Source organism: Epinephelus fuscoguttatus, linkage group LG18 (genome assembly GCF_011397635.1).
Source record: "Epinephelus fuscoguttatus linkage group LG18, E.fuscoguttatus.final_Chr_v1".
NCBI classification, from domain to species: Eukaryota; Metazoa; Chordata; class Actinopteri; order Perciformes; family Serranidae; genus Epinephelus; species Epinephelus fuscoguttatus.
In genome coordinates this window covers 32,207,725-32,221,689 of record NC_064769.1, presented here as the reverse complement: position 1 = coordinate 32,221,689, position 13,965 = coordinate 32,207,725, and the positions used below count along the sequence as shown (strand labels likewise).

The 13,965-nt window shown below is 40.2% G+C and overlaps 1 protein-coding gene across 2 annotated transcripts in view; it reads right to left on the bottom strand.

Annotated features, from left to right (window-relative positions):
- Window positions 1-13,965, bottom strand: part of LOC125905893 (protein unc-13 homolog B-like) — a 91,786-nt gene that overhangs the window by 52,329 nt on the left and 25,492 nt on the right. For both annotated transcript variants that reach the window (XM_049604180.1, XM_049604181.1), the window contains exons 4-8: window positions 12,633-12,750; window positions 10,637-10,760; window positions 4,273-4,346; window positions 3,957-4,014; window positions 2,238-2,451 (exon numbers count right to left, since the gene is read on the bottom strand). In XM_049604180.1, the coding sequence (XP_049460137.1) occupies window positions 2,238-2,451; window positions 3,957-4,014; window positions 4,273-4,346; window positions 10,637-10,760; window positions 12,633-12,750 (588 nt within the window). The remainder of the gene's footprint in view (window positions 1-2,237; window positions 2,452-3,956; window positions 4,015-4,272; window positions 4,347-10,636; window positions 10,761-12,632; window positions 12,751-13,965) is intronic.

Below are 13,965 nucleotides of genomic sequence, written 5' to 3'. Positions count from 1 at the left end.
TTCAGAAACAGTTTCAACTAGACACTGGAGCTCATCCATAGGGTCTACATATTCATCACTTGGTTCCTCTACAGGGGAAAGCATTGCCTCCGGAGCCCATCCTCCAATTTTAGCTTTTCCACACTTCTTCTCTCGAGGACCCTGAGAATTTTCCTTGTGACAGGAGTAAGAATATTTGTCTTTATAATGCCTCGAATTCTCTGGGTGAAAGTCTTCTGCTATAAAGGCAAGGTCATCAATGTCCTCCTCTGCTCCTACGGAGTAGTGCAGATCATCATAACTTTCTAAATCAAAATCGAACCGTGCCCTCATTCTGGCATCCTGCTCTTTTTTGTATGCCACATAATTCTCCAAAGTGTTGTCCAGCTCATTTTTCGCCCACATCCTTGTTTTGTAGAGAAGGCCATTCTGGTATGGCCTGAGGCAAGATGTCATGCGCTCCTCCTCTTCCTGCATCTCAACTACCTGCCGCATAAACAGCTCCCCTCTCTTCTCACGGAGCAGTGCAAGGTCAGAGGGAGAAGCCTCTTCTCTCAATTTGTCTGCCTCTGTAGCGAGCAACCCTCCTGGGTCCCTTATCTTTTTCTTTCGCCGCCGATCAATAGTGTCATAGCCCTCAGGGTAGGTGGCAGGCAGAAAACCACTGCGTTGAGTATTTTGACGGATAGAGGTGTGCAATGGCTCTGAGTAGGGTTTTCCCATTCGAAGGATAACGTTGTCTTCCTCATCGTCCAAGAAGTCACTCAGCTGAGGCTTGCCCTGCCCTTTGTATTTGTTTTCCCAATCTTCAACCCCCATGCCAGAATCTACAGGTATAATTCTGACCCTTCCTTTATGGTTTAATGATCTATTTAGGGTCAAAGAATGGATTTAACAAAGGGATCGAGAGGGATGCAGGGATAAAAAAGAAGAAGCACAACACAAGAAGAAAAAAAAATGCAAACACAAGTTTAGCAGAATGAAAAATGGAGAAAAAAAAGAACCGTTTCATGCAAATGAGAAGACACATTTCATCTTAGTTATCAATGTTATAATGATATTACAACATTCTTAACAGAGATTACAGGCATAATATATACGCAGCAGTTTTGAATGATCTTGTGAGATCTAAAGACACTTTGTTACATTGTCATCAGACAGTTAAGCTACCCTGAAGAAAAATGCAAATAACAAAAATACCTTGTTGTACATTCTAGTGTGCATGGATAATAAAACTGCATGCAAGTGTAAGAGTGACTGTGTGTGCCTCTGTGAATTTAGATCTTTTTAAGCCCCTAGCAGCCGCCATGCTTATCAGCACTTCAACACTCAGCCTGCAACAGTGTCCACGAGAAATGCCAGCTAAATCATCGCCATATGGCGTCCACTGAACACGTTTTTAATCACCAAAGAAATGCATGTGTGTCACTGCCCTACTCCGTCCATGTGTGACCGAGGGGATTTCCTTAGTGATATGGCTAAACCATGCTCAGAGCCTATCAAACTACCAGGAACTTCAACCAACACAACAGACTCTCAAGACAAAAAGAAACACTAACAATGAGCTTTCCCCTGGCTGCAGTCCCATTTTTTATTTCTGATGCTGAATTATCCGGATCAACTTCCTATCAGTCCACACAGGCAGATTTGCAGCGGTCTCACTGGTACACATGTATTCCATGACAATCCACGAGTGCACAAAAGTAGATTCCTTGCACTGAGACCACTTGTTTTATTGACCAAAACTGGCCTCGAAAAAAGCTGGGTAGTGGTATAACAACAACATATTATTATTTCTATGGCAGTGGTATTTTTGGATCGTGTCTTTTCCTCTAATATAATATAGTTGCCACACAGACACTTTCGTCCATCTTCACTACATTCGACAACTTCAGTCATACAAAACACATAGTCTGATGTGCCTCCTGATGTGCAAGCCAGTAGACAACAACAACAATAACGTAAATTAAAAAGCTAGAGAGCTTAAATGCACTCCAGCACTGAGGCTGGGGATACAGGGTGTGACAAAATCCGCCTCTAGAGTACAGATCCCTCCTGGTCTACTGAAGCAGCTGAATGAACCATCCACTATGCCATGGCAAGAAAAAAGTAAAAAAGAGTAAAGCTCCAGCCATGTTGGAACTTTGTTTAGGCAAACTATCCAAAAGAAAACTAATTAAAATGATAATTAAACTAACTGTAAATCTAAAACCGGAAGTGAAGGTGTGTATGGGTGACTCTGTGAATACTCTGTCTACCTGGTTCCTCTCCGGTCCCTGTAGTCCAGGTCAAAACTGTGGATGGAGTCCGCGCAGGAGTCTGGGTGTTGCTGCTGCCGAGGCCCCATGGGATACTGGTGCACGGAGGAGTTGGGCTGAGCCGTCGTGTGGTATCGTGGAGGCAGGCTGTTGCTCGTCTCGCTGCGGTAGTCGCTATCCCGGTCATCTACGGCACTGTCCTGGTCATCCAGAGCTGCAACAGGAAACAGGGCGAGATGAATTAATAAATCTTTCCTGAAACATTTGTATGTTTCAAGTGACAGCAAGTATTCTTTTTAAATCCTTGCTTATCATTAACTCATGTCAAAACTGAGGGTGCTGAGGAGTTAAAACTTTCATGGACCAAACTGTTAAGAGCTAAAGAAATATACAAACTGGGGTCAGTGTATGCCAGGTTAATAGGGAGGTTGAGAGGTCAAAGGTCATGCACCTTTAAAAGACCATGCCTTTATACATGCTCTCCTGCTAAATTGAGGACATTGAGCTGCTCTATCTCTGTATCAGATACTTCATTCACATATAGAGCTCAGCTTTTGTTTGCTAAAGAAAGGCAGGAACAAGAAATATACAGATTACCTAACTTCATGGAAGTCGGACTGTTATTATACTGTACAACTTGAAATCTTACAATGACAGACCAGTGTTGCTCATAAGAAGGGCATCTACACAAACCACTTTCTGAAAGTGGCCATATCAACCTCAACAGTGACCCTTAGAAAACTTCTAAGAGCTACCCATGAGTTTGGCGTCTGCTGGAGGGGACAGCTGAGTTTATCTTTTCAAAGCGATAAAGTGGAGGAAGAGGGGTGAGATGTTTCAGTTGATATTTTCTGGGAGGATGATAAAATGTCAAAGTGATGGATAAATATAGTTTAGCAAAGACTGCCACCTATCAGTTTAACGATGCAACTACATTTTATACCCTTTTATCATGTGAAAAGGGCTACTGTTGTTTGGCAGATTTTCAGAAATATCTCTATAAGCAATGCTTAACATGTTCAAATATGTATGCTCTCAATATTTTGTTGAATTCTAACAGTCTTCCTAAAAAAAAATGTACGAAGCACGATTTCAGAATGAGTTGTCCTGACTTTTATTGTGGGATGTGTGCTAATCCAGTGATTTAAGGATAAAGCTAACAGGGGTAATGACATTATATGACATCAGCATAGAGGACATAAAACAGGTAAACATCAAGAGCGGGAAGGGAAGTAAAAAGGCCAAAGAAGATCAAGGAAAACATTGCGGAAAATCACGTGTAAGGTGAAATAATGAGAACAAAATGCATTGAAACATTATAGATTACATGTTATTGGGAAATATTGGGCATTAGGACATGCAGAGGGCACTGAGGATTGGCCAGGGGGGAGAATTTCATCAAAGTGTGCTTTACATACTCAGTGGGTCAGCCCATCCGAAATAGTTGCCTGGTGAAAGTGCAGACGTTACAAGTGAGAGGTACAGACGGAGGAGGGGTTGTGCTAACAAAAAAAAAAAAGTGCTCCTGTTTTGTAACTCTTGATGGACTCTTGATTAAGTTAGTAAGAATAATTAGTCAGACTGAATTCAAATGATTCAACTACATTTGGCTCATCAGGATCAAGGAAATGAGGGGAAATTATAGCCAAGCCTGAGAGCTAAAGGGTGGACATCTGGCTCCATCTAGTGGCCGAAAGCAGTAAGGGCAGGAACACTCACAGCACTGGGAAGCCGCAAACGGCAGTGGGCGACTCTGAACGTCATCCTGAAGAGGGTACTACAGAGGAGAGAAGGGGGAAAAAACAGCAGAGCATCAAGCATGCTTTTCATGTCGTCATATTTCTATTATACTTTCACTGGCACGACTCCAACATTTACAACAAAAATAAAAATAGCAGCTCTGCGTCATTAGCACAAGAAGTGGTAAACAGGAACATACAGGCACGCTCTCTTCAACCAAAGATTATTTATTGACCTAATCTGCTTCATAACTGTGAAACAAACACTCAAACCAGCAGGACATTGATGACTTCACCTCATCGTGGATTCTCATGGTATTGATGCGTTCCAGCTTGCCCGTCCAGTACTGCGCCTCATCATCTGGGATATCTGGTATAGAAATATGTACACAGCAAACAAATACATATGAACCTGTGCTTGAAGTCAACATCCTGCTCCCTGTGATTTTAAGCATCATACTGCAGGATATCATCATAATACATTTATGGCTGTTTAATTTCTCATGTGCCTCTTAGGAATGAGGAAAAGAAGACAGTTATTTACTGCAGCAATAGTGACGAACTCTGAAAGGAATACTTAACTCCTTCACCATCTCATATATTCATCATCCTGTTTTAAGGCCTTTGCACACGAAGTCCGTTTTTTTTTGGATATGTGTTTTTTTTTAATCCGTTGACCAATACGTTTTATTGTTCTATTCATTGCAAAAATTCACAATATGTGACAAAATAAACATTTCCTCCTTTGTCTCTCTCCGCTGGAGTTAACTATCTGGCTGTCACCGCTCCCTCCCTGTCTTTCATTTGGCACTACAGCTGCATTAAGGGGCGGAGATGTCCTCCAGTTATGAAATGATTCTGTGTGCCCCGTTCCTCTGTCTTGTCATGGCGGTGTCCCAAAGCCACATTTTCTTCACTCGTTCTTGGTCAAACGTATCTTAAGGCTTCTGACGGATGAGAAAAATGCAGAAAATCAAACCTTTCCTAAAAATTTAATGAAAATCAAGTTTTGGACTCAGTGTGCAAACATGATTGACACAAAGTGACGTATTCATTTCTAGACGTGCGTCAATTTCGTACAAAAAAACAGACTAAATGGGCAAAGGCCTTTACGTTGAATTGTGGAGAAAACTTTGATCTTTGATCTTCTAAAATGGAGGAAATTCTTGATGAATTGAAGTCAGTGGGGTCCATGTTTAACGACAGCAAAACTGTATCAAAATAATCAATTTACAAGCTCTCACACAACTTGTACAGTATAATCCAAGTCTCATTTATCCAGTCATATGCTCAGTACTTCCCAAAGAGACAGTACTTGCCAAGAGGGAACTGAACTAAAAGATAAACTGCTTGCTTTAAATCCACTTCATTCACTAAAGAAGATATTTTACCTTGCTTAACACAGGAGCTTCTGGTCCGCCACCACCTTGATCAGTTACTTTGTGTTACTGTGTGACTTTGGTGTGTTAAAGAGTTAATTCTTCTTCATCAAAGTCACACAGTAACACAAACTACCTAACTGATCAGTTCAGTGTTGACCAGCAGCCTCCATGTTGAGTCAGGTTTGAGTACGTTCAAGAGAATCTGGCTTTGAAAAGAGCATAGATAAATTTAACTTTTAGTCAAGTTCCCAGTCAGAAAGAGCTGTCTCTTTGGGAAGTACTGAATGTACCACTGGATAAATGAAACTTGGATTATACTGTACAAGTTGTGTGAGAGTTTGAACACAGACCCTATGATTTCAATTCATCCAGAATTTTCTCCAATTTTGGATTCTTTGTTTAGCAGAGGCGTGCAAGAAGGACAAAGTTAACAAATCAACAAAACACAGGGGTGAGTAACTGATTTACAAATGGTCATCTAGGGGGGTAAGCTTTCCTTTAAGAGAGGAGGATCAGAAACAGCAGCAGAGATTCTGTGTCCAAAGATGCTACAGCTGAGTCTTGGCAGTATATATTTGATATACTTGTTTGTTGTGTTTGAGACTTATCCGACTGTATTGTTTGTTAACCACTGTGAGGACAAAGGTTCCAGGTTCTTATCTCTCTTATTTTCATTACAACTCCATCAAGTAAGGTATGCTTTTTAACATTTGTCATTTTTACTTGTGTTGGGACTATGGGTGCAAATTAGCTGTAAAGCTAACCCCTAGCGTATATAGAGAAGAAAAAAGAGGTATCAGTTCAGGTGCTGTCACCATTCCCATTTTTCCAGGGGCTCTGCGGTGCTGTGTAGAAAGATGCACATTAAAGGCCACACACACAAAGGCCAGAGCTTCAAAGACACACCAACCCACAGCTTTAATGAATGGCTCTGTTGGCTCTGGTAGTCATGATGGCCTCCTGCAACCTTGAAAGGTCTCCTCTTGAAACAGAGAAAGAGGCCCTCTCCCACTCAGCGAACAGCACCCTGCTTTAACTTTGATGCCTTTTGATCACAAGGTTTGAGTCCGATATGATGTGTCAGTAACAGATACTGCGAGCAGAACTGTGGTTACAAACGGAGAGAGTAAGAGGGGGAGCACAGGAGACATTTAATCCTCCAATCTTTAGGATCACTGAAATAACCCCTGGGAAAAATAAAAATAAAATTAGTGGCTCATATGTAAGCTGTTTTAACATTTAGTGGCTAGACTGGACACATATTGCTGATACCTGTAATTCAGTTCAGACCAATGATTCGCGACAAGACGAAACCATTTTAGAACATTTCGGAGAAAAGTTGCAGCGGTGTGAACTGGTCGTCTGAGCTTGACTCAAGCCGGCTGATGGTGTCACGTGCAGCTCAGCTGATCAAATCACTGGCGGCTGGTTTTAGAACTTAAGGCTGGTCATCTGGTTCAACAGCTTGTAGTGACTGTAGAGTCCACTGGATGAGTCAAAATGGCTGCAGATGGCGTGTTTGCATGTTGCGGCAGGTGCTGCGTCCCCACCAAGCCCCGGGTGGGTTGCTGCTGCTGCTCCCTGTATGCCCCCTCACACACGTTGATTAACTGATGCTGGTTATTCATATCATTGTGGCATAGTTATTATGAATACAGGCCATCTGATGCTTGGTTTGTTCGCCATTCCATTAGTACTACAAATGCAACTGTAGCCACTAGCCAGTATCTCACTATCACTATCCTCATCCATATTTTAAGAAGCTACAGATTATATTCAGCCACAAAATAAGGAAACAGAAGCTGGAAATCAGAACAGAAGTACAGAGAGTTGTTGCATAGACATAATGCACTGTCTAATCTAACTGCATTGGTGTGAACCGGCAGGTTTTCACAACGTTGCAGAACAGCGCATTGCAAGTAGTTGCCTGTTTCAACTCGTCTCATCTCGAATCTTTGGTCTGAACTGGGCCTAAGATATCCAGAACAAATATTCTGGATTTCTGCAATTAAATTCTTACTAGGAAAAACATCCCATTTAAGATATCTACAATCCAGTCTTTACTAGTCATAATTTTCATTTCAGATACCCAATATGAAAAGCCATTCTAGATATCCATAATCTAATTTTAACAGATATCAACGCTACATTTGTGGATCTCTCTAATTGCATTATCTAACTGTAGATCAAACTGGATATCAAAAATGCAATTGTGGATATCTAAAATTGAAAGCCCTATACACACAAATATCAAAAGTGATTAAATTTTTCTTAAGAGGAACGTCATTCTGAATATCTGAAATGTTCAGAATGACAAGGGAGATTTTCATTATGGACATGTGCAATACATATATAGTCTAGTTATTAAAGCAGCTGTGCAGAACCTTTTACCATTTATAAAACTGTCCCTAGTTCGTGTCACCCCTCCTGAAGATCTGCATATTTATTTGAGCCCAACAGCGACAAAAAAGCCTTTCTCTATATGGCTATGTAGCGTAGCCTTGGTCGGGTCGGACACAGCGGAAGTCAGCAAACCAGAATACGGCACCCGGAGGCGGAAGTAAGTCTGCTCGCCCGCAGTAGCCCACAGCCATTAAACCACAGAAGAAAAAGAAGGAGCCGTGTTTATGAGTAGGATTTAAGAAACAGGCTAAATGACATGTAGTAGGGAGTAGTGAATGATTTCGGACACATTGCACACTCTTGTACAGTAGGTGGTGGTATGCACCTGGAAGTTGTTTGCTATCCGCCAATAAATTGAGAGAAGAAGAAGAGCCGTGTTTACAGAGAGTGTTCTTCGAGTAAGCGGTATGCAACGGGCATTGCTGAACACATAACAGTTTTACCAGATGTATCTATAAGGACTTGGTTGTACTTTCGATGTCATGGCGGATAAAGAAGGAGCACCATCTAAAAGAAAAAGAACAGAAGAACAGAAGAAGGCTAAACGGGACAGTGATAGGGCTCGAGCCCAAACGCGTGTAAACCTCGGTCGGGCATTCACCAAGTGGAGAGAGAGATTTGAAAGGTTTTAAAACTGATCCCGAGTTGGCCCTTTTCCTAATCGACAGGTATGTAATTTTTGTTTTTATTTAGAGAATATAGCACAACTTGTTAGACATTGTTTCACTTCAATATATGACGACATGGAAGTTATAAGCAAGCTAAATGTAACGTTAGCTGATGTGAACCGCTTTTGTCTAGTAACGTTACAACAAACACCACAAAATTATCTGTGACTGTGACCATGAACACAAATATACAGCAGGCAGTTGTCCTCAGTTTATAAGAAATTCAGAGCTACACCAGAACATTTATAATTTTCCTCTCGCTCTCCAAAACAAATGCATGCGGTAATTGCTGGTTGCAGTCAAGATTTTATGAATGAAGCTGAATGCCGGCTACAATCGGAATTTTACGACACCAGGCTGTGGGTGTCATACCGCTTCGACCAAAGGGGGCACTATAATCAACGAAAACGTAAAGTTCCGCACAGCTGCTTTAACCCTTTGAAACCTGAGGAAACTGACTTGATTTCTTTTAAAAACATGGGTAGAAGGCAATGAGCAACAAAAGATGAAGTGACCCAAAAAACTGGCGAAAGATTGGTGAACAAAACAATTAAAAACAAAAAAAATTGGCAAAAAAAGAGGAAAGAAAGTTAAAAACAAATAAACAAGACGACCTAGAAAGTGTGCTTAAAAATTATAATAATTCTGTAACATAATTTTAAAATGCAATAATTATAATAATTATTATTATTATAAATATTTTAACGTTTTTCCCTATTTTTTTTAAATAATTTTCTAAACCCTTTTTTTTGCAATTTGTTGGACATTTCTTACCAAGTTACTTTTTCCCCATGTTTCTGAAAGAAATTTCACCAATTTGCTCAGCGTTCAACGGTTAAAATATTTGTAATAGGTGTCACAAAGAAAGCAGCACAAGAAAAGGGATGTTGCTCCAGGTTTCAAAGGGTTAAAATGATAAAATTGTCTCTTATACTTCATAAGGATTTCAAGACATCTTAAATTTAGTTATGACTATACAATCTAAAATTCTGGTGTCAGACATCTGAGCAATTACTTTGTGTGGGGCACTTGTGCAATAATTTTGTACAGGACTCTTGTGCAATTACTGCAGGTAGGACATTTGTGCAACCTGTGGCTCTAGTGACACTGAGCAATACTCTTGGGGTGTATGGATCTGAGACTGACGGTGTATGTTAAATGTAGTTTGATTGTACATGTGTGTGGCCGTGTAACCTGCATTTCCTCGGATGTCAAAGACAGATTTCTCCTGAGGGAAACAATAAAAGCTAATCTCATCTAATCTTACAATCAAAGTAGATCGTAGATATCTTAAAATATAATTTCTACATGTAAGAATCTTATTGTGGATATCTTTAATTATAATGGATATCTAAAATGTAATTACAAAGTGGAGTGTTGTTTGATTAAATGTTAAAATGGCATGCTATGGGAGTATGGATCTAAACTCTCCCACAGTCTTCTTAGCTTCATATTGAAAAAAGAGCATTCTTAATGGTTTCTTAATCATGTTGGCCACAATGGAACAATCTGGCAAAGACCAAATTATATTAACTGGACTTAAGTTAATAAAGGAGGACCTTCCACTGATGAGTCACACAGCCCTCAATTTAAGCAGGACAGAAACTCAAAGTCCCCAGTGGAACCAGATAGACAAAGACGAATATCTAGGAGCGCTCTGTTTCAAGTCATTAGTTGCTCAACTGAAGTACCCTTCTTCACATTATGCAATGAGATAAAGCTATTTTGTTATGATTTCATTTCATTCAGAAAAATGTGACCTCGTACTCTACTAATGAATGTCGTTCATATTTTTTCTGTTTGAGCTGAGGTGACGGATCAATGCAGAGTATGCTTACATAAGACTACAGGACACCAGCTTACAAGATGTCATCAGTTTGTTCAACAGAGCCCCAGGCTGGATATTTCTCCCTGTGTAGCCTCAGAAACAGACTGCTGACATTTCAGCAGGAAACACGTGTAGCCTTTGTGTAACTCAGTGGATCAAGGTTTGATTTGCCCCGCGGTTACTAGAATTACAAATGTACTCTCGACTTCATGCACCAGTGCAGAGCAGGTACTTGAAAAGACGGCGAAGGGAAAAGTCTTACATAAGCACCTGTGGTTTATTCATTGGAGATTTGCCTTATTCTGATGTGTTAGACAACCAGAATGAGAAATACAAAGTACTTTTAAAAAACAAGGGATTAGCAACTGTGGTAACTCACCAAAAGGCAGCTCGAAGCGAGTGTCCAGCAGGACTCGATGAGGTGTTGGGTTCTTGGTGCCATATATCTCATCAGCCTTCATCAGGACCTCTGCATCCAGAAAGATCCACTCACCTGAGCCCTCCTGCAATTTCATATCAGTGGCGTAAATCACAAATTTCATCACAATACGATACGATATTGATGGTTAAGACTACAATACAGTATTTGCTGATATCAAAAAGTCCGCCATGATATGATTTCGATTAAATTCAGGGGCCTGCCATTGAAATTAGACGCTATCACTTAATGTCCTCATTGTCTTTCTCATAGCTGCTTGCGCTAGGCCACTAGCATTGTTTGAAAGTTTACGAAGGAGGTGTGCTTTGATGAAAATGGTGACACAGACGTGCCATAGGAAGTTCAAAATGTAGGCCTATCTTAGGGATGAAGATATGTAGTTATGTTTTCGCTTCGCATCAATCATAGAGTGCCGCAGGAATGAGTCCTAAACCTAGAAATGAGTTTGCATTTCAGCAGACGGGGTACCCTTGTCTCAAAGTCAATGGGTTTTTTGAATGAGATTTGGTTAGATGAAATAAGGTCTGTGGTTAACATGAGCTTAAGAGACTTTTATGTTTTCATCTGCAACATAAAATAGGTCCATTGATACCCGACTTGTGAACACCTGTGAAGCTTCTATGTGTTTTAAAGGCTAACAAGTGGCTACATGAGACTTCAGAATGTCATCATGCCATGCCACACCATGCCAAACACTGCTTTACATACTGGTTATGGTGGTGATGTTAGGTCATGTTCCCAACTGGTCCAGCCACAGGGTCCAGATTTCCCCTTGGTCATTAGGTCAAGGTCCACATGATTAAATACATTCAGTTACAGTTTCAGACAAATTCATTTATCCCAAATCGGCAATTCATTTGCAGCTTTCCCACATAGACAAACAATCAATTTTTTTTTTTTTTTTCTCCCCCACACACTGAGGAAGACACCTGTCGAAACCGGTCTGTGTGTTTAATTGCCTGTACCAGTAAGGTATTAGAAGTTTGTAACGAAGGACACCGAGTGCTGCTGGCTTTTGCTTGTTTAAATAGTTAATAAGGAAACGTTAAAAAACATATGGCATTCAGTAAAGGATCCAACAATAAAAATCTCATGAATAAATTCAATAAATATGTTCTCTAAAAAGAAAAGTTCAACAGCGTCATACTTGCGTTTGGCCATGCAATCAAGAAGCTGTCCATTACTCCTCACTCTACAGCAGAAAACATCACTTCACAATAAAAGCTCTGTGCCAGAAATTCACTGTACTTAAACATAAAGTGTGTTTTTTTACGAACTTGTCACATTTGCAAGTCACCTGCGGTCCATTCAGAATGGACCGGCGACCCACTTTTGGACCCCAACCCACCAGTTGGGAACCAGTTATGTAGTTTGTTTCAAGCCCAACGTTAACTTTTTACTTCTGGAGATTGCAACTGGGCTTCAATAATCATGAAAGTGGTGTTCATTTGTGAAGATTATCTTGCTGAACAAAATGTTTAAGTACGATAAATGTCAATAATCCGAAATCCAATGGAAAAATCCCATTGCATTTTTGTTGAGGGAACTAGTGCGATGCTAACTTTCTTGTCAGTCGACAGAAAAACGTCATCCTTGGGGCACTTTATATTGAATTGCTGATCACTGAATTGATGTATCAATCCGAATCAATGTATTGTTTCACCCCTATTACATATGTATATCGGTATTTACAATGGTATGCAATTTGACTTTCTTTGTGTCTATTCATTTACCTAGTCTATGTCATTATTATCATTACTGAGAGTAACTTTTTGTCCAATGAAAACCAAGTAATGTTGGTAAGAAAATGCAAAGAAGCACCTCTGTTTCATGGATCACACTTTTTTCCCCAAAACAAATACAGAATATTTTAGAATAAAATCCTTCCTGCTTTTTTTCTGGACTATATGATTCGCGTGTGGGTGCACAATCTGACCTCCTCTGATTGTTGGATACTCTTCAGAGGAATCCAGGCTGTCCCCACCATGGTGTCCCAGATGAGGCCTTTGTTCCACACCTCAACAATGAGGCCCAGGTCCAGCCGGTTGATCTCACTGAGAAAAAAAAAAAAAAAAACAAGAAAGGCGGTATTCAGGTATCAAGTAATGTCAAGCTTCCATAACAACCCCGTCAGCGTGAACAGCATGGGAAATGTCAGCAGATAAAAAAGCGGAACGCTAATCGTGTACTCTGAGGCTTTGTTATCAAAACAAAAAAAGCGAGAAAACTTTCCAATATGCCATTCAATTCTCTCTCAATGGACCAGAAATGTCTCCGTAATTACTGACAGGCCCGACCACTGGCTGAAAACAAAGGCCACTTCCTCTTTTTGTTGTGTATTAGCTGTCATAATCCATTCAAGCCATGTTTTGTTATTCAACGTGCTATTCAAAGGGCTCAGAAACAGCTTGATGACAGCAACAAAATGGCATATCAATTTTGAAAGGAGCTGTGTGACAAGGGCATTTGCATATTCTCATCTGTGGCAGTTTACAACTATCGACAGGCCAAACAAAAGGAAGATGACAGGAAAGATAATCAAAGAGAGCAGCTAATTGAGAGAAGTGCAGGGGAGGGAGCCGAGTGTCCAGGGTGTCCAGGTGCAGAAATACATGCCTTCTGAATCATGTGCTCATTCATAATGCCACAGAATAAACAAATTGAGCGTCGAATTAAAATCAAACTGTTGCTAATTTTAACTGAGGGACTTCAGTTTAGGGTTTCATTTAGATTCTGTTATCCAGTCAGGTAGATTTTTATTTGTGTCTGTGTACCATCCACGTCTTCTTTATAAAAACACATCAAATAAGACTGTAAATCCACTTTTGTTTGGAAAATTGCAAATTACAGTGTGACAGCAAGAAGATGGATGTATGGTAGGTGCAGATCAATTTGAAATTGTAAAAATCATTTTATAAAAGCAAAATTTTCATTACATTTTTGTTCTTTAAAAGCCTTTAAAGATCACAGTGATGGGTTGTAGTGTATTACAAATATATGTACTTTGAAATTGGCCAAAATTGACAGCACACGGATTAATTTCCTATCCACAACATCCCTGGTGGTAGTTGGATGTTTAAGGTATGGACAAAGCTAGGCTAGCCGTTTCCACCTATTTCCAGTCTTTGTGCTAAGCTAAGCTAAGATGTTAGTGAGTAGGGCTGCCCCCTAACAGTTGACCAAACATTAGTTGACCAGAAAGGTCCTCAAAATAAATCAAACCCTATATGACTGGACCATGTGGGTCTTTAATTTGAAAGGACAGACAC